Source organism: Alligator mississippiensis, chromosome 3 (genome assembly GCF_030867095.1).
Source record: "Alligator mississippiensis isolate rAllMis1 chromosome 3, rAllMis1, whole genome shotgun sequence".
Classification (NCBI taxonomy): domain Eukaryota; kingdom Metazoa; phylum Chordata; order Crocodylia; family Alligatoridae; genus Alligator; species Alligator mississippiensis.
Window position 1 is genome coordinate 31,441,507 of NC_081826.1, and position 27,044 is coordinate 31,468,550.

Here is a 27,044-nt window from a genome sequence, read left to right on the forward strand (position 1 = left end):
GGCCTTGCAATGAAGCCATGCTGGCTGGCATTCAGAATCCTACCTTCTGCAAGCCTATTGCACATAGACTCCTTAATTAATTTTTCCAAGATTTTCCCTGGGATAGAAGTTAGGCTACTTGTTTTATAGTTACCTGGGTCCTCCCTCCTCCCATTCTTGAGGGTGGGCACAGCGCTGGCCCTCTTCCAGTCCTTGGGACCTGATCCTGACCGTTTCAGGCTCAACATTGGGCCCGGTGAAAGACCAAAGCAAAATAGTCATTTGCGCGTTCAGTTTTCTCCTGAGTGCTGGTGATTAGCTGTCCTGAGTAGTTGAACAGTGGCCCCACGCTCCCATTTGTTTTCCTTCTGTTCCCTATGTACCTAAAGAAGGACTATTTGTTCTTGATTCCCATTGCTAATTGTGGTTCAGTCACTGCCTTAGTTTTTCTAATCTGATCCCTATAAGTGTGGGCCATTGCTGTATAGTCTTCTTTGGGAGCTTTCCAAAGCTTCCATTGACTGTACGTCTCTCTTCTTTCTTAAGAGGACGTAATCATAGAAAATTAGGGTTGTAAGGCCCCTCAGGAGGCCATATAGCAGTTCAATCCTCAGCTCAGAGCAGGGCCATTCTCAACTATATTGTCCCAGCCAGGCCTTGTCTAGCTGGGTCTTAAAAACCTCCAAAGATGGAAAGTCTACAATCTCTCTGGGTAGCCTGTTGCGCTGCTTTTTTTTACTACCCGTCTAGTGAGAGAGTTGTTCCTAATATATAATGTAAACTTCCCTTGCTGCAACGTGAGACCATTGCTCCTTGTTCTGTCATCTGCCACCACTGAGAACAGTCTAGCTCCATCCTCTGTGTAACAACCTTTCCGGTTGTTGAAGGCTGCTGTTAAGTCTCCTCTCAGCTTTCTCTTCTTTAGACTGAAATAAGCCCAGTCCCCTCAGCCTCTCCTTGTAAGTCATGTGCCCCAGCCCCTTTTTGCCCTCCTCTGGACTCTCCCCAATTCGTCCACAAGATCTGGACACAGTACTCCAGATGTGGCCTCACCAGTGGTATATAGAGGGAAAGAATCATTTTCCTTGATATGCTGGTAGTGCTCTTATTAATGCAGCCCAGTATGCTATTAGCCACCTTGGCAACAAGGGCACACTGTTTGCTCATCTTCAGTTTATTGTCCACTGTAACCCCCAGGTCCTTTTCTGCAGAGCTGCTGCACAGTCAGTCAGTCCCCAGCCTGTAGCAGTGCATGAGATTCTTCTGTCCTAAATGCCAGACTTTGCACTTGTCCTTATTGAGGGCATGAGATTTTTTTGGCCCAGTCCTCTAACTAGTCTAGGTCACTCTGAATCCTGTCCCTACCCTCCAGCATATCTGCTACTCCCCCCAGTTCAGTGTCATCTGCAAACTTGTTGAGTGTTTGCTCCATCCCATCTTCCAGGTCGTTGATGAAGATATTGAACAAAACAGGCCCCAGAACCAACCCCTGGGGCACTCCACTTCATACCAGCTAAACATTAAGCCATTGATTGCGACTCTGCAGGGTTTGGGTGTGCAGTGTAATAACTTTGTTTTGCCTCTGTTGCATTAGGTTCCAGTTGTTATCACCTTTCTATTCAGGGTTAACAATTGGTATGTTGTCACTGTTCCATATCCCCCCCATGCATTTTAGTGGGACCCTGTACTAGTGGTTCTCAACCTTTTTACCAGGACCCATTTGTAAATATTAATGGCCAGTCCCAACCCAGTACCCCTCACTTCCAACCCGCACTGCCCTCTATCCCCAGCCCCCCATGTGTGGGGCAGGAGGCAGATGTGTGCAGTAGGGGGGGCCCCAACCAGCCCCTTGTGGGCTGGAACTGGAGAACTGCGTCCAGTTCTGGACACTGCACTTTAACAAGGACATAAGAGAGTCCAGAGAAGGGCCACCTGTATGATCAGAGACTTGCGCAGCAAGCCATACGAGGAAAGGCTGAGGGATCTGGGACTCTTCAGCATGAGAAAAAGAAGGCTGAAAAGGGACTTGGTAGCAGCTTACCGCTACATCAGAGGCATTCATCAAGGGCTCAGTGAACAACTGTTCACCAGGGCACCTTTGGGGAAAACCTAGGAGTAATGGTCACAAACTCCTGGAAGACTTTCAGGCTCACTGTTAGGAAAAATTACTTCATCTAGTGTCCAGACTGTGGAATAAGCTCCCTTCAGAGGTGATGCAATCACTTACCCTGGAAATCTTCAAGAGGAGACTGGACAGTCACCTTGCTGGGGTCACTTGACCCCAGTTGTCTTCCCTGCCTGGTTCAGGTGGGTTGGACCTGATGATCTTCTGAGGTCCCTTCCAGTCTCACAATCTATGATTACTACCTTCCGAGCCCAATGTTTCAGCCAGTTTTCTATCAGCCTTACAGGCTGTTCATCTAACCTGTACTTCTTTTGCTTGTTTGCAAGAATGTTGAGGGAGACCATATCAAAAGCCTTGCCAAAGTCCAGATTTATCACGTTCACTGCTCTCCTTGCATCCACAAAGGCAGTCATCTCATCATAGAAGACAATCAGGTTGGTCAGGCATGACTTCCCCTTGGTGAATCCATACTGACTTTTCCTAATCACTTTATTCTCCTCCAAATGTTTAGAAATGGCTTGCTTGAGGATCTGCTCCATGATTTTTCCAGGGACTGAGGTGACGCTGATGAGTCTGTAGTTGGCCAGATCCTCCTCCTTCCTTTTCTGAAAGATGGGTACTATATTTCCCCATTTTCAATTGTTCGGGACCTCTCCTGATCCGTATGAGTTTTCAAAGACAACGGCCAGTGGTTCTTCAGTCACATAGGCCTTCTCCCTTAGCACCCCTGGGTGCATTGTGTCCAGCCCCATGGACTTGTACATGTCCAGCTTTTATAAATAGTCCCTAACCTGTTCTTTCACGGCTGTTGGCTGCTCACCTCCTCTTCAAACTGTGCTGCCCGGTGCACTAGTCTGGGAGCTGACCTTGCCTGTGAAGACTGGGGTAAGAAAAGCTATCCAAACTTCAGCCTTGTCCTCCTCGACTGTCACTAGGTTACCTCTCCCATTCCGTACCCTGACTTTCCCTGACCTACTCTCCCTTTCCCTGACCTTCTTGTTGCTTACATACTAGTAGAAACATTTCTTGTTACTCCTCATGTCCCTTGCTATCTTCAACTCTAGTTGTGCTTTGGCATTCCTGATTTCATCCCTGCATGCCTGAGCCAATGCTCTTATATTCCTCCCTAGTTGTTTGTCCAGGTTTAAGCTTGTTGTAAGCTTCCTCTTTGTATTTTAGCTCACTAAAGAGTTCCCTGCTAAGTCAGCCTGGTCTTCTGCCATACTTGCTAGTCTTCCTGTGCACCAGAATGGTTCATTTCTGCACCCTCAGTAAGATTTCTTTAAAATACCCTAAAATAAAATATCTCCTGGACTCCTTTCCCCCTCAAACTGGCCTCCCAGGGGATCCTGCCCATCAGTTCCCTGAGAGAGTCAAAGTCTGCTTTTCTGAAGTCCAGGGTCCTTACTCTACTGCTTTACTTCCTTCCTTTCCTTAGGATCCTGAACTCGGTGATCTCATGGTCATGCCTGCCCAAGTTGCCATTCACTACTACATTCCCTACCAATTCCCCCTGAGGTTTCCTGAGGAAGTTTCACACTATAAGTGCTCCATGGCAAGAAGTTTCTTGTTTGTGCTCTTCCAAACAGTGTTGGCACTTGTATGTTTAAATAAATAATGTTAACAGTGCATTGTGCCACACTTTCACTTTTTCATGGCCATCTATTTTGTACCAGTGTTCTCTGGCAGTTCTCTTGCAAAAACCGCTGTAAAATTAGACAGGCTGAGAGGGAGATCTAACTTCAGTAAATGTAAAAATTATAATTGTGTTTGGCTTTAAAGGAATGTTTTCTACAATTTGCCCTCGGCTTTCAATACCTAGAGGCTGAACTGGATAGGGAGAATACAAAGATGTGAAAACTAGAGCAAGGCTGTGAACTCTGCAGGTGAAGAAGTTCTGACACCTTTAAAGAATACTGATATTTATACTCCTAATTGCCCACAAACACTTCTGTGTAGGGTGGCCACCATAGAGGACAGTCTCTCTCGAAGAGAAAAATATAGGACATAAAGGCGTCGGGTTTTGTATCAATAGAGGACAGAGTAGCAAACAACCGGAATGTCTTCTATGATGGCCACCCTACTTCTGTGGCTTCCTAAGAGCTTACTAGTCATCAGGAGCCATAATGTTACTTCCTCCTGAAAGAGTGTGGATGTGCATGGGGAAAATCATGAAATCTGTGTTGTTCTCTGTGGAGTTACAACCCACAGAGACCTACATGCCCAGAGACCTACTCATGGACTGCTTTATGGACAGTTGTTTTTCTTAGACAAGGTACTTGGACTCATTTGTTGAATGACCAGTGCTAAGACACTAATGCAGTCATTATTTGATTGCTTTGTCTAGTACTAATATCAGCACTTCATGAAGAATGTTAAGTTGGGGCGGGTTCAGAGAAGAACCACATGAATAATTAAAGTACTGGAAAGCATGCTGTGGAAGGAATGTCAGAAGCTGGTTTTTCAAGCTGAACAGAATAAGGTTAAGAGGCAACTTGGTTGTAGTCAAATAAAATTATCTGGTACATATATCAGATAATCTCAATATTTAATCTAGTAGATAAAAGGATGGCAAATTCCAGTAGCTGGAAGCTGAAATGGAGTTTTTTTTCTTTAATATTGAGGGGAATTAAATCATTGAAGCAGCATCAAGAGTGGTGGTGAACTATCCACCATTAAAAACATTTAAATCAAGATTAGATTTATCAAAAGAGGTGATGTGGTTCAGGTGTGTCAAACTCATTTAGCTTTGTGAGCCAGCTCCAGACTGGGGCTTCACAGGCTGGATCTGGACCTGCCTCTGGTGGCAGGACATGTGGTGGCAGTGATCATTATTTTTAATCAAGGAACCACAGGGATGAATGCAACTACTGCTTGCCCTGCCACCACTGATGTGTATCCTCAGCAGAATTCAGTGATGGGCACTGTGCCCACCCACTCCTCCCCTGAATTTTCAATCCCTCCAAGAGGTCTGTGGGCCAGATATGGCCTGCAAGCTGTTTTTGACACCACTGCTTTACTCCAGATGGAAATTAATAGAAGTCCTGTGGCCCATGCTTTCCAAGAGTTTAAGCTACATGTTCATGATCATGTTTTTTAGCTTTATAATCTATGACATACCCCTCATGACTGAAGAGCTATAGGGATCCTGATAATGTTGGGGGTTTAATTAAACAGACATGACATTTCTCCCATTAGAAAGCTTTTTGTTCTTGTTATCCTGCAGACATTAGTCCATTGTCCTTCTTTAACCTGTGAAGAATGCAAAATAAAATGAGCTAATATTTTTTTCCCCAGGACAAAAACTGTTTAAGTCTGTAAGTTAGTTTTTTTTGGGGGGGGGGGGGGGGGGTTTAAAGTTAATTGCCACTTATTCCAGGCACAAGCCTGTCAGGCTGCGCGCGCTACCTCACCATGTAATGGAGGAGGAGGAGCAGCAATGTAGGTTGGATGGACTACATATGTAAAGAGCTGCCCTGCCTCTTGTCCCAGTTGTGATGGCAGGGCTTCACCCTGAGTGCTGAACCTTGTGGCTTCATATATGTGCATCATCACAGATTGCATTATACACCCCAACTGTATTCGGTATGCACTTGTTTTATCTCTTTTTCTCCAATAAACTATGTTCTTGTATATCATGTTCAGCAAGTCAAATTTATGGTGACTAATAGATTAATGTATTATGTTCATTTTCCCTGTTTTTGAGAACTTGAATCTCCTCTTAAGTATTTAAATTCAAGCAAGATTGGTCGAATTTCCAACTTCATCTTGATCATGTGAGCTAGCTTGGGTTTTGTTTAGGACCAGGTCGTATGCATTTGTACCTGTGGATGGGTTGAGAGGCAGCTTAAAAAATCAATTAAACCCCTCCTCTCCCCAGCCCCCACCCTGTATGGTAGGCCGATGACATGTTCCTACTGTTCCAAATCTCTATGGTATAGAGAACTTCATAATGTGTGCAGTGTGTGTACAGAAAGCTAGGGAGATGGTGGTTATCAGATTCTTGTTACAGAACAGATTGGCATAGGTTGTGCCTTACCTAGAATTAGGATACAAATGGGAAAGAATGTTTGTTTTTAGTTCTTGTTTCAAGGTTTCAGTTGCCATGGATCTGCCAACATGATGGGTCATTTGTTGCATCTCAGTGTTAATGATCAGACTTGTAAGGAGAACTTGGTTTATAAGCAGCTCTGGACAGGACACGAACAGAGCAGACCAGTTGTGGTGTCTCAGTTCTTCCCCTTTGTTTAACCAACTTGTTATTGAGTTGAGCAAATGTTGCTGTTTAGTTATTTTGCTAGGAAAGCAGTTCAGATTTAAAGCTTCATTATTCCAGTCACAGTATATTTATTTTGAAAGGAAAATCTTTAAGGTTTAGAGTTTCATTATGCTAGTAACAGTACAGGTATTTTAACAAAAGAGGTTAGTCCCTGCAACAGAGACCTTGCAGCCTATTCAACCAAAAGATTACACAGGCAGGCAAGTCAAGTGAGCTGGGTGAGGGAGGCTTTTATCTGTATAACTGTTAACTAAATTGCCAAGTATTTATCTGCTGTCTCTTCTGTTGACTGTGTTCTCATAGCACCCATTTTTTCCCGAAAGCATCCACCCCCTATATGTTTAGAACAATTGCTTCAGTTCAGAGCTATTAGGTCTGAGAGGCTATTGATATAGTCAAACAGCTACAACCCTGTGATCCCTGCTGACTTCCTGCCCCTGGGGCAGGGGGCTGGACTCGATCCTCTGGGGTCCCTTCCAGCCCAAATGTCTATGAAACCAGATTAGCTCAAATCTTAATTTCCTTAAATTGCAACTATTTTATTTATTTATTTTTTTTTCATTTTTGCCAAAGGGAGGTGTCTGTTTCTGGAAGGTGTGGGGATTTTAATTAATCCTTGTAATCTTTCAGTGTTTACACTCCCATGACATTCTTCTTTATTAAAATCCAGTGTTTGGATGGATTAAAGTACACCCAATTTACTGTTCAGCCAGTTGACTTCCTAGTACTCTTGTCATATTTAGAAAAAAGAGTATTTTAGCATCTCACTTAAATTCTGATCCCATTTCCTTGTTATGTATAGCTATAGTCTCCTTGTGTCTATAATTAGATATGTTGTTGTTGTTTTTCCTGTTCTAAAATATAGCCACCATTTCAGTACTTTGTAACATGGGAGATCCAAAAGTAGATAAAGTGCTCCTATCTTTTATATAGCTCTTCAAATACAGTGCTTTTTAGGATTTTACACCTTAAGGGTATGCACAGATAGAACATTTGAAACATTTCTAAGTATAACAAGCTTGGAAATGTTTAAAAAATGTAGCATTTTAGCCATTGGACGTATGTCCAGCCCCTGTTGCAGCCTCCCCCCCTCCAACTGGGGCGCTTCAAAATCACTGTCATTGTATGTGGTGGCATGCTTTCCAGTCAGGGGGTGCTACAGGGAGCTGTGGTGACCTGTGGCTCTGCTGTCCCCTCCCTTCACAGGGTACAGGATCAGAGGAGACATTGCCACTTTAAAGCCTGTGTCTTCCTGGGCTGCAGCTCTGCTCACTCTCATCCTTTCCTGCCTTCCAAAGGGAAGAGGGGTGGGAGTGGCACTGATGTCTGTGGGAGCTGTTCCACCATTTTGCTTCTGCTCTTCCTAAGCTCTGTGCTGTTGAAACTGGAGAGGTGCAAGGGGTTTGGAGCCTGGAGAACTGGAATCCTGACTCCAGCAGCACAGCAGGGAAAGGGTGCAGGTATCTTGGAGCTGGAGTGCACAAAGGAGCAACAGTGGTCCAGGTTCAGGGACCTGGCAGCTAGATGGTCCACCCCACTCTTCTTTCCTCCCTGGCCTTTGGAATAGGGAAGGAGAGCAGAGGTCTGGCTTTCTGAAGGAATTATGGGTCCTCCATCCCTGTGCAAACATAACAGAAAGTGAAACACTTAAAAACAGTACCACATTTCAACGGCATTATTTTGGAGCATTTCAGCTATTTTTGCAACTTTTCAAAAAGTATGTTTGTCTGTCCATACAAGTATCATCTTTGTCTTTGACTGATAAATTGATGGAAGTTAGCTGCCTGGAGTTCTGGGTATTTTCAGTATTAAACCCACATCACATTTAACACAATTTGGCCATATGTCAGCACTTCATTAAATCAGAAAAGGTGATACACTGATGCCCAGGTTTCTTACTAAAATTTTAGATACAGTAAAATATTTATGAAGTGTTTATTTTTATCAAATTCCAACGTATAACTTTTTACTTCCAGGACACTGCACTACAGAAGCCAAGAGAACTATTCAGACTACCGACAGACATGACAGCGTATGATAATCGACTTTGTGCGTCGATACACTTTTCATCTTCTACCTGGGCTGCCCTTTCAGATGGAACAGGAAGACTGTATCTTATTAAAACAGGCAAGCGTGGAGATAGTGCCTCTGAAAAGTGGGAGGTAAGTCTTGAGACTTGTTTCTCAGAACTATTTCTGATTTTTAAGGTAATGTTTGCAAAGAACTGAGTGCTTCTGATTTGAGTTGAGTACTTTTTAATACTTGGCAGAATTGAACTTCTAGTATTCAATGTTTTTTTAAAACTGTATACCACTGAAATTAATTAGTGTTTGATAGGGGTGCACTGATAAAGATTTTTTGGCTGATGCCGATGGCTGATAATTAATGAGCCGTATTGGCCAATATCGATCTGATTGCCGATATGCAGCCTGGCAGCTTGGAGAACAGTGTCTGGCTGACAAGTCTGTTTGCAGGGGCGGATCTAGGCCCCCACGGTGAGGGAGGGGCTGGGGCAGGGTAGGCGCTGCCTAGCTGGGGTGGGATGTGGGGTAGAGCCGCAAGCTGCTTGTGTGGGATGGGGCAGATCCTGCCACTGCATGCACCCCCCCAGGGAAGGTATGGGGGGCATGTGCCCCCCCCTCCCCCCCAGATCTGTATGGGGTGAGGGCAGGTTGCTGCTGTGGGCTGGCACCAGGAGCAGCCCTAGGCTCTTCCCGGCAGGGAGGTAGGCTGGGGCTGCACTCAGGGCAGGCAGTTGTGCTGCTCAGAGAGGAGGCTTGTGTGGTTACAGCCATACCAAAATTCACTGTCACTCCCACTCCCAGCACCGCCGCTGCCCTTCTCCCCCCCCCCCCCCCCCGGCCAGGAGAGCCCAACACTGTCCCTTGCCACAGCTCACAGCAGCAGTTCACCCTCATCCTTCACACAGATCCAAGGGGCACGTACCCCCCATGCCTCCCCTGGGGCTGTGTGCAGCATCGGGAGATGTCCCTTTCTCCACAATCCTGGATGAGCTGCTTGTGTCTCCATCCTGTCCCCCGCCATGGATGGGGCAACCCCTGCCTCAGCCTCACTTCCTCGCTCACTGTTGAGGCCTCAGTCTGCCCCCCACGTCCCTTTTGGCCCCAACAGACTTACTGGTGGGACGCTGCTCTCCAGCCTGCTAAGCTACACTCCTGGCCGTGTGCATGCTGCAGCTACATCCATGCATGCAGTATTTATCGATAATGTTATTGGACACATCAGCCAAAAAAAGCCGATTGCCAATAACATCAGTTTTCCTTTTATCAGTGCCAATATGATAGGGACCGATGTATTGGTGCACCTCTAATGTTTGAGTATAATTAGCAACAACCGCATTAATGATTTTTTTTCTATTTTGCAGTATGTTGTAAATATTGGCAAAACTGCATTTCAGCAACCTTGTTAAATTTTTTTACTGAGACTTGAGTTAGGGGGCCATTCTACTCTAAAATTTGAGGATTTGTGTACGACTTGTCTGTATACCTACAGACACTTTTTATACTCCATGTAATATTTCCTCTGTCTTACGCTGAGTTATTGTCTAGCTATTTTTGTAAAACATGGAAATGGATCAAAGTGTTTAAGTAAATGTTTGGGGTCATAAAAGACTTGAGATATTACTTGCTCTGAAGGCTAAAAGCCTTTTCTCGTAAAACAAGTCCCTTATAATAGTGAAAGAGTAAATCTTCCTAAGTGTAACATTGGGTTCCTCATTGAAGCTAATGAGTTTGATAAACTCTCGTAATTTTTAATTGCTAATCATTACCAAAATGTTCATTTGGGACGTGTTAAAAGTCCTCCTTTCATGCTACCAGTATATCTTAAGGTAAGTTTTATAACAATGTATTTTTTTTTCATTTTTATGCTGTTTTTACAAAGGCTACTTGTATTAAAAAAAAAAAAAAAAAAGCGCAAAGAATATTTCTCGTGCAAGAAATAGATTTTTATGAACATTTGTTGGGACAAAACACTTAATTTAAAAAGGCTTTCTTATTCAAAAGTTAGTTTGTGGGCCTTACATTGCACTTTAACAACATGGAGAGAGGTTGCTGCAGCATGCTTAGAAATGTCTAATATCTTGGATTTCCCTCGCTCCAGGCTTTCTCCTTGTCTGGTTCACACCAGTTGAAATATGCCTCCCAATAGTGCTCCATGATTCATTGTTTCCTGACATGCAGAGTTTGATTTTATGTACCGTTCACCATTTGTTCCATCTGATTCTGAATTTATGTAGCTACTTTATAATTCATGTGTAAACCTTCTTACAAGATATTGAATATAATTAAATGATAGTAATTATGCTTTTCTAACAAATTTTTGTTCAGCATTGAAAGCAAACAATCCAATGATAATATGTTTCTCAAAATTACTACCCTGACTTTATTCTCCAATCCATAACATTCATAGTTTCTCAAGAAATACTTGACACACTTTTTTTGGAACATGAAGGTTTAGTAGCATATAAATTGAAGCATATGGTCCTTCCAGTATGGTCAATATAGCAAATTTCAGTCGCTTTGTTTAACCACAGGACCTTGTTAAAGGTCATAAGCAGTAGCCTTCTGCCTCAGTACTTTCTGTGAAGCATGGGATCCTTTAAACGTGTGATGCAGGTAATCTTTGAGTTGCGTTCGCAACCAGAGTGATGTAGTAGATATTGGAATAATAGGGTTAAAATATGTGGCAGCAATAGCTGTATGACAGCATTTTAGGAGCAGGTAAAGGTGATGACATTTCAGCAGTTGCCGCTTGGTTAAAGTGGTACATTTTGGAGGATATATTTTCCTCCATTTAACTTTGGGGGGGGGGGGGAGGGGAAAAAAGCCACTTGCCATAGAATCGAGTACGAGGGCAGCTGAGTGTGGGGGAGAGGGGTCAAGCGGCTGCTGTGGCTCAGGCTCCACCCCCTGCCTGAGGTTGGGGCCATAGCTGTAGCTGCTGCCTGCCTGCCTTCCCTCCCCTGCCCCACTGCCCCCTACCCCCCATGCAGCTTCTGCCCATCTCCCTCCCTGCCACACAACTTTTACTCTTAGAATCCTAGAAAATGAGGGTTGGAAAGAACCTGTGAAGATCACATCTAGTCCAACCTCCTTTTTAAAGCAGAACCACCCCCAGCTAGATCATCTCAGCCAAGCCTTTGTCTAGCAGGGTCTTGAAAACCTCCAAGGATGGAGATTCTGCCTCTTCTCTGAGTAACACTTTTCAGTGTTTTACTACCTTCCTAGTGAGAGAGAGTTTTTCCTAATATCTAACCTAAATTTCTCTTGCTGCAACTTGAGACCATTGCTCTTTGTTCTGTCATCTGCTGCCACTGAGAATGGTCTAGCTCAGTGGAATTGGAACCACCCTTTGGGTGGTTGAAGGCTGCTATTAAATCCCCTCTGTCTTCTTTTTTCTCTAGACTAAACAAGCACAGTTCCCTCAGCATCTCCTTACAAGTCATGTGTCCTAGTTCCCCTCTTGCTCTGTGCCAGCAGGCTCTGTGCACACTGCAGCCTAGAGCACTGAGCACAGCCCCCAGCCTGGCCTATAACCAGAGCGCACAGCCTGCATGACTGATACAGGGCTGGGGTGCTCAGTGCTCCAGGATAAAACAGGAATGGAGTGTGCCAGTATAGAGCAAGGGTAAGGGGAGGTAGGAGGGAACAGCAGAGGCAGAGGGGAAAACAGGGGGCCTGAGGCTGCAGGCAGGGGTTAGGCAGAGAGTAAAGTGGCAAGCTGATTGACTTCCCCATATCGCCTGCCCCCCTCCCCCCCCGCAGCAGTGGGAGGAATTAATAAGGTTTTATACATGGAAAATTATAACAAATTTATAATTTTTTCCATGTAATGAATCTAGTTATTGGGGTGGGGGGTATCTTAAATTCAGGGTCATCATAGATTTGAGTAAATATGATATGAATGAACTTAAATGCTGGGTATCTATGTTTCAGTATAAAGGAAACCATAGAGAATGTCTGAATGTCCCTAGTCCTCTAGGTTTCTTCCAACCTCTGAATTTCTGATATTCTTAGAGTGTATAATTGTATTTTTCTTATTAACATACATTTTTCCTTGCTGCAAAATCTTAGATAAGTCTCCTTTAGTCTGCATGTTGTGGAGGCTGACAGTGTGCAAAACCAACAAAATGAGGCACCACAAAGTGAAATGAGAAATTGCTGTAAACTTTTTTTTTAACCCTTTTGTGTACATCAAACCAGAGTGAGAGAATCTATTTTTTCCTGTTGTTTTATAGATCTTTACTAGGGCAAGGCAGTAAATTTCCAATTAATACGTACCATTTAATTCTGAGCTCTGAGATTCATCCAGTATGGATGGCTCCAAAATGGTCTGCTGTGATGATCTACTTCTAGTATGATCTCCTGTATAAAACTGACCCTGTGACTTCTGTGAGGTAATTTTTATATGCACTGGAGCATTTTTTAGAAAATCTGAACCTCCAATCTTAATTTCATAGATTTCATAGACATTCGGGCTGGAAGGGACCCCCGGAGGGTCATCGAGTCAAGCCCCCTGCCCCAGGGGCAGGAAGACAGCAGGGATCCTAGGATCCCATTAAGATAAGCATCCAAATGTGTCTTGAAGGCATTCAAAGTAGGTGCTTGAACCACCTCCGGTGGCAGTCTATTTCAAACCTTTGGGGGCTCAGACAGTAAAGAAGTTCTTCCTTTATGTCCAGCCTGAATCGGTCGTGGTGGAGTTTGTGACCATTCGATCTTGTCATCCCTTGGGGCGCTCTGGTGAACAGATGTTCCCCCAGATCCTGATGAGCACCCTAATAAACTTATAGGTGGCCAGATCACCCCTGAGCCTGCGCTTTTCCAGGCTGAGTAGCCCTATGGCTCTCAGCCTCTCATCATAAGGTCTGTTTTCCTGACCTCTGATCATGCCATGTGGCTCTCCTCTGTACTCTCTCAAACTTCTCCACATCCTTTTTGAATTGTGGAGCCCAAAACTGGACGCAGTACTTCAGCTGCAGCCTCACCAAGGCCAAGTACAACGGGAGAATGACGTCCCAAGATTTGCTTGAGAAGCATCTGTGGATGCAAGCCAGCGTTTTGCTCGCTTTACTAGCTGCAGCATCACGTTGAAAGCTCATGTTCATTTTGTGATTAATTGTGACCCCCAAGTCCTTTTCATGTGTAGTGCTAACCAGTGTAGCACTGCTGAGCCTATAAACATGCTACAGGTTTTTTCTCCCAAGGTGGAGAACCTCACATTTTTCAGTATTAAACACCATCAGGTTCTCATCTGCCCATTTCATGAGCCTGTCAAGATCTGCCTGGAGCACCCTCCTGTCCTCAGGTGTGGGTGCTTTACCCCAGAGTTTGATGTTGTTGGCAAACTTGACCAGTCCACTTCTGGGTCCTACCACGGAGCCAATTCCCCAGCCAGTGAATTGTGGGGAGGTCAAGGCCGCAGTTAGCCTGTTTTGCCAAGAGGCGATCATGGGATACCAAATCGGAGGCTTTTTTAAAGTCAAGATACGTGACATCAGTCTCTTCCCCCGTGTCCAAGTGATAGGTCACCTAGTCATAAAAGGAAATGAGATTGGTCAAGCAAGACCTATCCGCAACAAACCCATGCTGGGTATCCCTCAGGATATTGCCGTCAGCTAGTCCGTTAAGGATGGCCACTTTGATAATCTTTTCTAAGACCTTCCCCAGGATAGAAGTCAGGCTGATGGGCTTGTAGTTTGCCGGATCTACTTTCCTCCCTTTCTTGAAGATAGGCACGACATTGGCCTTCTTCCAATCTTCAGGCACTTCACCAGAGCACCAGGAGTTCCCAACGATCTGTGCCAGGGACTGAGCTATGATGCTTGCCAGCTTCTTGAGTATTCTTGGGTGTAAACCGTCAGGGCCGGCTGACTTGAAGGCATCCAGCCTGTCGAGGTGTTCCTTCATGAGGTCAGCTGCGATGGAGGGCAAGGAATCTCCCCTACCTGGGCCTCCCTGACCCACAGTGAGCAGGGGTGTCCCATGGGACTGGTGGAAAAACTGACGCGAAGTACCCATTTAACAAGTTTGCTTTTTCCTGGGCATCAGTTGTCAGTTGTCCCATCTGGTTTAGCAGGGGTCCAGTGTTGCCCTTGCTTTTCCTCCAGCTCCCCACATAGCTAAAAAAGGACTTTTTTTATTGTCCTTGATGCTTGTAGCTAGCTCGAGTTCCATCGCAGCCTTGGCTTTCCTGGTTTGCTCTCTGCAGGTCCAGACCAGAGCAGAGTATTCCTCCTTGGTGGTGTTTCCAGTCCTCCATCCTTTGTAGGTCTTCCTTTTAAGACACAGGAGGTCTGCCAGTTCCCTGGAGAGCCAAGGGGGCTGTTGTGCCCTTTTGCTGCCTTTCCTTCTGAAACGGGATGGACTTTGCTTGCGCATCATCCTGAACTGCCCTCCTCTTTGGGTTGTGGCCCTTTAGGGCCTCACTGACAAGGCTCCTTAGCTTGTCAAAGTCAGCTTTCCTGAAGTCGAGGACTTCTGTATTACTGACTGACTTGCCAGCTTTATGGCAGGTGGGGAAGGTGATCAACTTGTGATCACTGTCACCCCGGTTCCCTTTGATCTTTAGGTTGCTGATTAGGTCATCCCCGGTTGCCAGTATGAGGTCAAGCAGCGCTTTACCTCTCATCGGCCCGTAGACTCCCTGTGTCAGAGAGAGGTCATCCACGCATAGAGAGAGCTTTGTGACTGCTCGGATTTGGCTGAGCACTTCTCCCACAAGATGTCTGGGTAGTTAAAGTCTCCCATGACAACCATACACCGGGAGCGCGCTGCCTCAGCCAGTTCCCTGGTAAGCTCCTGGTCAAGGTCTTGACCCTCGGTAGGGGGTCTGTAGTAGACTCCCACCATAGTATCCCCTGTGCCATGTTCCCCACGGATTTTAACCCAGAGGGTCTCAAGTCGTCCACCGTGGGTGCCAATGTTGGCTTGCAGGAACACGTAGCTTTCCTTGACATAAAGAGCTACCACTCTGCCCCTTTTGTCCACTCGATCCCTCCTGTACAGGGTATAGCCATCTATACCTGTCTAGTCATGGCTGGAATCCCACCAGGTCTCTGTTATCCCTATGACATCATAGTTATTTGCATTTAGCAGGAGGACACATTCCTCCTGTTTATTCCTTAAGCTCCCGGCATTTGTGTATAGGCATGCAAGTGTCCCCTTGGAGGCCCTTGCCTTGCCTACAGTTTGTTCCAGGGCTGGGGCAGGGGTGGGATCCCTTAAATGCCTTGACCTGCTGGCTTTGCAAGGGTTGCTCAGTGGGCCAGCAGTGGCAGTAGTCCCCCCATCCCTCAGAGGGTTTAGTTTTAAAGCCTGATGGAGTAGGTCAGCCAGTCTGGCTGAGAAGAGCCTCTTCCCCAGCAGAGAGAGGTGGAGGCCATCCCTTCCCAGCAGCTCGCTGCCTCTCTCACCAAAGAGCGGACTGTGGTCATGGAAACCAAAGCCTTCCCGATGACACCAGTGCCACAGTCTTTGGTTGACTACCTGGATCCTCCTCTCCCTCCTCAGTCCATAGCCCAAGACTGGGAGGATTGAAGAAAACACCACCTGCGCCCCCAGACCCTTAAGCCCCGCTCCCAAATCCCTGTAGCGCCTCATGACTCAGTTGGGAGCGCTCTGAACCATGTCATTTGTGCCCACATGGATGAGGAGTATAGGGTGTAGTGGTCAGTGGGCTGGAGTTGCTTAGGGATTATCTCTGTAATGTCTTGGATTCTGACTCCCGGGAAGCAGCAAACTTTCCAGGCTAAAGGCTTGGGGCAGCAGATTACCCCCTCAGCCCCCCTCATGATGGAGTTTCTCACAACAAACACTTTGCGTTTTGTCTTAGGGAGAGCAGGGGCAGTAGCTACAGTAGTGCCCAAGTTGCCTGCGGGAGCTGGCAACTCAGCAGGCTCTGCTGGGGCTGCAAGAGGTTTGTATCTGTTGCAAAGCTCCAGCGGTGGGGGGGCCTTGGTGTGGTGGTCCTTGGGGCCCTTGACCACCTTGGTCCAACCCCTGGGCTGGACAGTAAGGAGGGTCCCTGAGTCCTCCCTTGTCCTGGAGGGAGACCGTGATCTACCCTCCGCCTCCCAGGGGAGAAGGGCCTGTCAATAGGAGTCTATCTCCTGCTCACATTCCCTGATGGCACGTAGTCTCTGGACTGCGGCCTGGAGCTCCTCCAGCTGGCATGCCAGAGACCCCAGTAGGGATCAGACCTCACAAGGGGAGGTGGCTATGCTCCTGGCCCCAGAGCCTGAAAAAGTGACAGGCAACTGAGAGCCAGAGGCTCCATCTGCATGGAGCCTGGAACCACAGGCTCCATGTGGGTGGTGGTCTCTGAGGTGCCAGAGGGGAGGGCCGCAGACCCTGAGGGACCCAAGGGGTGCAGCACATGCCCATCTGTGTCATGCTGCTGGTGAGCTGGCTATGGCTGGAGCTGGCTTCCCTAGGGGCCTCACTGGCAGGGCCTTGGACCCTTCTGTGCAAACTCCCGCAGTAACTCGCACACCAGGCCCAGGAGCACGCCTGTTTGTGTCGCTTGTTCGCAAAGCTCCGGTCGTGTGGCTCCCTGAGGGGCTGGGCGAAGTAGGGGCCGGGGTGACGTGTGACCCTCCTTGGTCCACTTACCTCCCAGCTGGCTAGGTCCCTCCCTCCCTCTGTTTTACAGTTTGCATCAATTCAGGCTTCGTTCCAGTCTTACTGATTTGAACGTTAATTTGTTGGATCCTTCTGTGTCCAGGAAACTTTCAGTATCTTACTGTAGCACATCAACTCAGTTGCTTGTAACTGTCCCTCCAGTTGCTTCATAAACATCTATCTAAATGTTTCCAGCTTCCATATTAATGTTTTTACCAGCAAAACAAAAATAAGGCTATTAATCAGCTGACTTGTCCATGTTGTTGATCCTCAGAAATATTCTGGGAACTAAGAAAAAAAAGTTTGAAGAACCAGTTCCACCAAAATTAAATCCAAATATAAGAATATTTAAATTTTGAACAGCAAATTCAAAAATGAAATACAGGGTAGATATAAATAACTAAACAGTACAGATGCTGGGAAGTTGAGATCTGGCTTTCAGATACATTTCTAGGTTGGTTAGTAAGACAAGGCAGGAGACGGGTCTACAGCTTGACTTCCGATTACCCACAAAGCACAAGATAGGCCTATATCCCAATGCCTATATGCACTCTCACAGTAGAGCACGGATTCTTTTATCTTTCTGCTTGCTAGGGGAGAATTGATGTTGTGAAGGGCCAGTAGGGGCTGCTCCTAATGCTGAACCACCCACCTCCCTGCGCCCAACCACCTTCCAGGCTTCATGTGCCTCCCTGGGGGTGCCTCATGTCTGGCTGACCCCCTTCCTGGAGCACACCTGCTAGCCTGGGGTAACGCTGCCACCACCTAGGGTCTAGCCTGATTCTGGCCCTTTGCCCCCTGGGAAACACAGGCCTAGTAGTCCTTGAGGGTACTTGACCCACTCCAACAACTTGGGGTGCTTCCTCAGTCTGAAGCATAAATTAGTGGTCTCCCTTAGTGGAACCAAGGGGACCCCAGGGCATAATCTAGACCCACTCCCAAGAAGTCTCCCTTGCTAGGTACAAAGAAGAACTTTATTGATTACAAGGAGTAGGTTTGGAACAGGGTAGAGCAGGGGTGGGTAAAATGTGGCCCGGGGACCGGATGCAGCCCACCAGGCCATTCTTTCTGGCCTGCAGGCCCTCCCTCCCCAAAATTAAGAAAATATTTATCTGTCCCTGGCTGCCTGTCATGCAGCCCTCGATGGCTTGCCAAAACTCTGTAAGTGGCCCTCCACCCAAAATAATTGCCCACTCCTGGGGTAGAACAATATCGAAGAAATCCCATAGAGCAAACAGGATGGCTGTGTAGCCTTTGATTGCGCATCTGAGTTACTGAAAGCTATATATCTAGTTAGATCTCAGGTAGCTTACTCACAAGTATCATCCAGAGGCGGGTAGAGATTCCCTCTGGAGGCAGGCAGTTCCTTGTTCATGAGTTTCAAGAGAGAGCAAGTTTCAGGTGGTCCAGCTTCTCTCTAAGTTTCCATCATGGCTACCTCCCCTCCTCCTGGACAGTCCTTAACTTGTATAGACCTTATGACCTCGTTCAATGGAGGCCAGCACTTGTTAGCTACCAGCCAACCAATTTGAAATGCATCACTGGTTGCCAGGTAGACTGGCATTGCTTAGAACAATAGGGAGCCCAGGTATGTGATGCCAGTCAGGTAAGTAGAGGGAGCAGGTTTCCCCTCTCCCTCAGGAATATATCCAACTCAGGGTTACCTAAAGAGATGGGATGTCTGCCTTCTGCAGGGACCATGTTAACCAACTTATCACATAGCAGAGTTTTTGAGGAGAGACAGAGGTGGCATTCTGCCACAGATGCATAAAAATAGTCACATGGGCAAAAGGTCCTTTCTAGGGCTACCCCTGTCCTAACTTCTCTCTGTTTGGTTCATATATAGGGGCATTTAACACTAACAGACAACTTGTGATTGGTTAGTTTCAGTTTGTCTGTCTAGGACCTCAGAAACCACCTTAAACCAGTTCTTCAGTAATCCTGGAAGTTGTCAGTAAGCTAAAATATATCCTGGTGAAAATTAACAGAGCACTTCTTAACACTTTTCCTCATTGGCCTGAGATGTTTCCTCATTACTTACTTGTTGTCCTTTCCTTAACTCATGGTCACAAGTTTCCTAACAGTTTGGTTAAGAAAGCTTAGCATATGAATCCAGTTAGTGTCTAGAAGTATATGAACTGCAGAAGGTTATATGATTCACTAATTATCATCAGTATAATTTAGGTTACAGCATGATGCACATGTACGTACTTCATATGCAGTTCTGGTTGTTCACCAATAGTCTGACATTTAAAACTAAGTCTTCTAACAAGTGGTTTCCTGTTGGTTTAAGTTTTTTTTTTTTTTTTTACCCATTTGCCTGGCTGGGTATGTTAATTATTTCAGACGCTCTGCTGACATGTCATCTGTAATGCTTGCAGAATTTATGCTCTGCTCATTGTGGACCTTCTGCACTCCTGTAGCCCTGCCTAGCCCATTTGGAAAATTGGAGGCTGAGGGTTTAATCAACAACACACAGTCAGATGTTAGGTTCTGAAACAGGAGCTTAAAAGGCAGAGTCCAGGTCATTTTGGGATGCCTGGAACTAAGGAGACAGACAGTTTCATGCTGAAAGGGAAGGCTAGACAGTAAATAGTCCAGTTTATTTTCCGGTGACCAACCTTCAGTTTGCCCAAGCCCCAGAAAAACTAAAATGTATACTTGACACTCTGCAGAGGGGAGACAATTTTGCTTCCGTTATAATGCAAATAATTATCAAAACAAAAGTCAGAATGGTAAGTAGAAGGAGCCAGCCAAAGGGTGAAAGGTATCAGTTGGTTCAAACAAGTCTCCTCCAATCATCTCTTGCATTCCTTTTTATGGTGGGCTGCAAAATTGCTAACGTGAAATCTTTTTTCCCCCTTCTCTTTTATAGATCATGTTCAATGAAGAGCTTGGATGTCCTTTCATAATAGTCCATAGTGTTTCCTTTGTAAAATCTGATGTGCATTCAATAGATGTGCTTCTGCTTAGAGTAGAAAAAGATGAACTGGATACAGAAGGAAGTGGCTTCCATGTTTCCTTGGAGTGGGTTACAGTCACAGAGAAAAATAAAGTTGGTAAGTATTTTATCTTGGTACTGTATTATACAGGGAGATGATGTAAAAAGCCTGAACAAATCCTTATCACAACTTATTTCACAACACTAGTTACTTTAATAGTTTTGAAAAACTTCAAATGTTTGTCCTCTTTGATTTGAAGACTTTGATATGAATTCCTCTGTGGCTCCTGCACATGCTGTCTAGCCAGCTTGTTTTTAAGGTCTTGTTTGCCTGAATAGTTGGTTTTACTGAAAAATAATTAACCTTTTTATTTTTCCTAGATAACTTCTATAACTATCTAGGAAGTTAAAGTTTGTGCAATAATGAATTTTAAATTACATAAGTGACGTGTAGACTTATTTGCTGTACAGATTTCTTTGTTTTCTTTACCTCCACAGGGAGCACATTCTTCAGTGTTTTAGGAATTTGATTGTTCCCAGCTCATCACTAGAGTCTATAGCTGCTAATTTTTACCTTTTGTATTTTTTTCTTTGTATTGCTCTGTTTTCTTTTGTCTCTGTCTTTCTTCTCTGCCTTTGTCTCCTTCAACCTAAATAAGGCCAGAAACCACTGTGAGGCTTTCTGAGCTCCTTTAGCTTCTGGGGTGTCAAAAATACTGATTTTTCTTTCTTTTTTTTTTTTTATCAGCTACTCCATTTCTGTTTGTTAAGATCAGTTGCCACAATATTCTAATGTTCTAAAAGCCTTTGTCTGTCTGTCTATCTGTCTGTCTATAATGCTTTATTCGCGCTCTGACTGACTGAAACAGCCCATCAGAGTGCGAATAAGCATTTGGACAGGAGGTGGTGACACAGCGCCATGATGCTGGGGACGGAGCGGGAAGGCCCGCCCCTTCCCCCGTCTGTCGTCACCTCCTACAGGGCTGATGCGGGCCAATGCGGTGGCAGTGGGGGGAGGGAAGAAGTGGGCCTTGGCCCGATGCAGGAGTGGGGGAGGAAAAGCGAGCCTGGGGCTGGCCCGCCGTGGTGGGGGGCAGGGCGGAGCAGCGGGCCCGGCTTGGCCTGGCTCAGCCTGATCCAGCAGCGGTGGAAGGAAGGGAGGTGCAGGCCTCTTCCACCCCCTTGGGCCTGGGCCCACTCCTCCTGTCCCCCCACCGCCACTGGGTCGGCCTGGGCCCGCTGCTCCCCCTTCCCCCGCCGTGGCAGACTGGCTTCTCCCCACCCTTGGGCCCAGTCCTCCCCTGCATCAGGCCTGGGGCCCACTCTTCCCCTCCCCCCGCTGCAGTGGCAGGCCGGGACCCCCAAGGAGCAGGAAGGAAGTGGGGAGTGGGTCTGGATGGGAGGGGGCATGAGGCTCCATCCCCACCTGCCCCTCCCCCTCCATCATTGTTCACAGGCAATTAGTACTATATATAATACTTCTAGGGCAGTTAGGATGCTTGTATATATGGCAGTCCTCGCGATGTACATGTGACGAAAATGTAATTTGCGTGGCTTAATGGTGTCACACATTACACATGAGCCAGTTTTGGGGGTTTTAAATGAGTTTGCCTCATTGCAAACTAAACTACATCCAGATGCGTTGCAGCTGTCAGCTTGCCCCTGGCCATGGGAAAGGTAGTCAGGCCCTGCAGAAAAGAAGGATTGGGCCCCTTGCTGCTTTTGCTTTCAGAAGTGGCGAGAGGTCTGATCCTTTTTTTTCTCCGGCAGAGCCGGCCCTCCTCTCCTGTGGCTGGGAGGTGAGCTGCTGGCGGGCCAAGTAGCCCCTGAGCGGCCTCCTTTTCTCCAGCGGCAGCACCTCCTGGGGCCACCCAGGCAGGCCGCTAGTAGGCCAGGTGCTACCTCTGAGTTGGGGGCAGCACCTGACCCATTAGCCACCCACCTGGGTGGCCCCAGGGAGGGAAGGACCAGGGGCCACTCAAGCTCTGACAAAAATAAATAAATAAAAGGATTGGGCTTTTTGCCATAATATAACAGAAAATTTGAAATGGTAGGTTTCAATTAAAAACCCACTGTTTCAACTTAGGGGGCATAGAATAAAACCCTGAGGGCTAAACCCCCATCACATATACCCCTAGATTACTGAACATACCTTTGATGTCTATAAATGTTCTTATTTTGGAGACTTTTTCCCTTCTTGACTTCCATTTAGAATACAGTAAGTGGCCTGCAGATTAGTTAAAGAAAGAGTGTTCAGATATTGTGGCGTTCCTTGTGATCAACTTTTATGAAGTAAGCTTCCTATTGGAGCTAAATTGATTGCTTTTAAATTTTAAGAGTCTGATATGCGCAACCCCATTAATATTAATTGGGCACTTCAGGAAAAATGTACTAGCCTATAGTTAAACCCCCTTTCAACAGTATAGTTGTGGGCCTTGGGAAGGTCTGAAAGGATTTGGCAGTTTGCAGATTGAAGTAGAGGACTAGGCAAACTTTCCTTTCTCACCTGACCTTCTTCTGGATGAGGCTGTAACGTGATTGCATGAAAATGACTTTTTGTAGTTCCTTTCTATGCTGAAATAATTTTAACTTGGTTGACCTATTTTAAAGCTAAGATGTAAAGCTTGTTAAGTCTACTGATATTTTTTCATTGAAAATTGGCCCTAACATGCATTGTTCTAGTAGATTATACTTCAGGGTTTTTGCTTCCCCCTTACTGCACTTTCTGCAACATCCTTTGAAAGTCTGGGTCCTGGGAAACTGGCATGAGGGAGTATAGGTCCCTCATCCCAGGCCTGTACCGGCAGTTATGTTGTTGGGGACTGAGAAACATGATCTCTGTTCTCAAAAATAGTGCCACACATGTAGCAGGATGTGCAGACAGACACACATTTTGTAGGGACCAGGCATAAAATTTCTCAGATCCCAGTTGTGCAATTATATTAACGTCTGCTAGGGGCCTTTGTATTGATAGCTATTTTTCTTGATAGCTTTCCAGATAATGGCTTCTTTTGTTTATCTTTCTCTCCCGTTTTATAAGTTTTCCAGAGAACAACATTTAAAAAAATGCAGTTTTAGATTTCGTTCTCCATCTTGTGTAATTATAACTGAAATACTCCTTTTGGTTGATGGATTTTGTGCACATAAAAAATTATCCACTCGTAAAGAGCAATTTCAGCATGATGCTAAAAACTCCACTAGTGTTAATGCCACACTTCCTTGCTGTCACACCAGTATTGGCAAGTAGCACTGACCTTTTAAGATAATATATTTGTGTTTTAAACAATCTGTTTATGCAGTTTTACCATACTGTGCTTTGGAACATTCTATGTTTTATTCTTTACTAATTACTGAGAATCCCTCAGCTGTCTCCATTAGTCATTTTAAAAAACATGTTTATGGTTGTAGAGGATGCAACAAGACATCCTAGCAACCATCTATGAAAATGGTGTCAAGGACTAAGCTGAAAGAGACTTCCTCTAGTAAACTTAACTTTATTCAGAATAACCAGGCTTTGTGCAAGGATTTCTGTTGGTAGTCTCCCCATTGGCAGGCTATAGGGTACCTATGAAATAAGGGAATTCCTGTCAGTGCAGATTTGGAGGGTTGCCTCCCTTCAGCTTCTTTGCTGCCTTCCATATCGTGCTGGTTGGTCTCCCATGGAGCCCAGATTCACAGAGTTAAATATAAGTTGGGAACCTGTGCACCCACTCAAGTTACTCTCTGCAGCACAGTCATGTTAGCTCTTCCTTGAAGCACGATTCACGGGCATGTATGACATATTGCAGCACGATTAACAATCCATTGCTAAACAAGCATTAAAATAAATGAGTGCCAGTTGTTAATGCTGTTTCAGTTTTACTTTCATCTTTTATGTTCCTCCCTACAGATAGAGACAGATATAACAATTGTATCAATATCAAAGGATTCCAGTCCAAGCTGTTGTGATGCCATTGTTAAAGTCTGCTGATTCTGTAGTGAAACAAAGGTAGCAAAACCACTCCAGCTTTAACCCCACTTTATTCAGGAACAGAGATGAGGATATTTAGCTAACTTTATTGTTATGGAGTCAAGCAAAGGTAAACACTTAAGCTGTGCATACACATTTTAAAGAAATCTCCCAGATTCTCTCTCTTGGTAGAGAAACTTAGCCAGAGCGGTGTGTACAAACATTCAAATACCGAGGCCCAGAAGAGTGGAGAGCATGCAATGTTGTCTGTGCAGCTGGGCAGGGAGCAGGGGGCCTGTGTACACATAAGTCAGCATGCTCTGCAGGCTCTCTTATTTGCTGGGTGGCAGATGGCAGCAGTGTTTAGGGCAGCCCTCACTGGCTGACCCAGGCTACCTATGGTCAATCTGTGTTTCTCTAAAGCACAATGTGGAGATCGTTAAGGCATGGGGGAGGGTTACTCTCTACTGGAGAAACAGAGTCCAGCAAGCATCATACTGTCCCCCTGGGTGGGGGGCGGGGGTGGTTGGAGTTGGGAGATGCTGGAGGACTCTCCTGGCAGTGATTTTAACCCTGGTTATTCACAGGTTATTTTTCTCCTGAAGCAGCCACTTTTTACTCTGGATTAAATAGCCTGAGCATTTATTGTTCCGTACAGTTGTGATTTGTCCTGTGACAGTTGCTGCTGTCCCAGGATAAACTCTTCATTCATACCTCCAGTAATCTACAAATTGAGCATATAAGAAAGGAACATCTTTGAACATTTTAAATTCTAGTCCCTGCCCATTAGGAGAAAGAGTAGGTCTTCTGAATTGTCCAGTGTATGTGGACACAAAAACAGAGAATAGCCTCACTGTACTACTCCGTATTTATGAAACTTAGCATGGTGGCACTACAGGTAAGGTTCTGGCTGTCTTCTAAATCAGTGACTGGCAGCACTTACAAGCTGCAGTCTGGAACAACCTGGCTCCAGTCCAGCATAGGCCAGGGGCCTTACCCTATGTCCATACCAGGGCCAGGCATCTGGGAACTGCACTCGTACTACTGCCACATCTTTCCAGTGCCTGCTCTCTGGCTCTGGGGCTGGTACACCTTCCAGCCAGGGAACTGAGCCAGGGCATGCAGCTGAAAGCTGCCTGGCTCTTGTACTACTCCTGGCTGCCCAACTGCTCTGTGGGCTGGATCTAGCCTGTGGGTTGCATGTTACCAAACTGTTCAAAATTGCCTTAGTGCTCTGGTTGTGTCTATCTAGTGCAAGCAGTATGCAGAGATGATGCAAGCTAACTTCAGAACTAGAAACTTTCATCCACAAAAAGATGAGTTACTTGTAGCCCTGAGAGCTGAAGTTGGGCACTGTAAAGTTTTTAGACAACTTACTTAGTATTTGTTTTCTTGCCTTATGTCTTTAGCTTAGTTTACAGCAGTTAATAATACACTAATAGAAGGTTATTTTAATGTATGGCATAAAATTAAGATAAATGTTCAGTATTAATAGCTGTACAAAAATTATAGAATATTTTCAGATTTATGGATGAAGTATTCATTCAGCTGTTTTGCCAGTTAATAGGAATTCATCATGTAAGTTGCAGCCTTTTGTATTTGTGCTATGTATGTCCATGTGAATCCAGTATCTGTCAAAATGCTCAGTTTGCTTCGTTTGCTTCAGAGCTGTGGAATTCCACAGCTCAGTTGTTGTTTTTCTTTTGTTTCATTCCTTTTTTTCCCTTTGTCTTGAAAGAAAAGAGTAAGAAAGTAAGCATGGGCTCTGAACTCTTGGGATTTTAAATGGATGTTTCATTGATTTGGCAAATGTTTCTGCATGCCTCTGTGAATTTGAAGCTTACAGGATTGATAGACAACCCTGGCACCTTTAATGCACAGGGAGATTGTGCTTACATAGAATCCTGTTGTTTTGCTAAGGGAAATCTTGGCAAGTTTCCTTCAGTGAATATGTTTAGGAGTGGTAAAAAACACAGCTGACATGGAGTTTGATATGGATAGCATCTCCACAGTAAATTGTAAATTGTCTTGGGATGTATGCTGCAATCCTGAATAACAGTTTGCTGCTGCTGATAGAAAATTCTTGTTATAAGCCTTTCCTTTTCTTGAACTGTACTGATGAACAGCCAAAATTGAAACTACAGTCTATACAGTAATGTCCATAAAGCTTCAACAAATACATTATTTAATTATAAAAAAATATTAACTTCCTTTTTTTTTTTTAAATATCCCCATTTAGAATGATGGATGAGCATGTTTTGAAGAAGAAAAAAGTTCCATGTGAAGTTGAATTAAAGAAATCCATAGTCTTAAGTATTTTTTTTTTTTCCCTATGAACAAGCATTTATGATGCTTAGTATTTATTACCAGTAACAAAGAAAATTCTGTGGCACAGGGAGATTGTTGATAGAAATGAACACTTTCCAAGGATAATCCAGAGACTCCACCTTCAGCGATGGTTTAGGTTTAACAAAGTTATGATCACTTAAACCATGTGCTGACCATTTGCAGTAGAAAATGTAATTTAATTGTGAGGTGTGCCCTTTGGGACACGTCAGTCTGTCTATGCTGTTCAGAACATTCGTGTTTCTTGCCCAACCCTTGTCTCTTTTCATGTAGACATGCATACCTTTTATTTGTCACTTCCTTCCTCTTATTTTTATTCCTTATGAATGCCAATAATGTTGATTTGACATTTTTGTTTCATTCTTGTACATATGCTTTATTGGATCAGGCTGCAGAATAAATAGAAAGGGGTGTTTCAGGTTACTGACTATCAGATAATTTTACATTATTACTTATTACTAACATATCTTGGGGAGAAAAATGATGATGGTTTTTCTTGAAGCCAGTATATGGATTTGCCTTCCACTCTTTAATCATGTGCCATGACTTAGGGGAAACTAGGATTACAAAGAAGGAAAATGATCACAATTAACTACTTTGAATTTCATTTTTTTCCATTAATAATGAAGCAGACAAAATTCTGACCAGTGGTCTATTCAGTTGGGGTATGAACATACATTTATGGAGGGTTCAACATGGGGAGCTGCTGTTGTAAATGTTGCCTCTCCACACTCTTGTAATAAACTAGTGTAGCAAAATCTCCCCAACTTCATGCTGCATTC

The 27,044-nt window shown here is 45.0% G+C and overlaps 1 protein-coding gene across 2 annotated transcripts in view; it reads left to right on the forward strand.

Annotated features, from left to right (window-relative positions):
* The window catches only part of NUDCD1 (NudC domain containing 1), a 156,060-nt gene that overhangs the window by 45,056 nt on the left and 83,960 nt on the right, over nucleotides 1-27,044 (forward strand). For both annotated transcript variants that reach the window (XM_059723807.1, XM_014611617.3), the window contains exons 3-4: nucleotides 8,360-8,545; nucleotides 19,902-20,085. In XM_059723807.1, coding sequence (XP_059579790.1) covers nucleotides 8,360-8,545; nucleotides 19,902-20,085 — 370 coding nt within the window. The remainder of the gene's footprint in view (nucleotides 1-8,359; nucleotides 8,546-19,901; nucleotides 20,086-27,044) is intronic.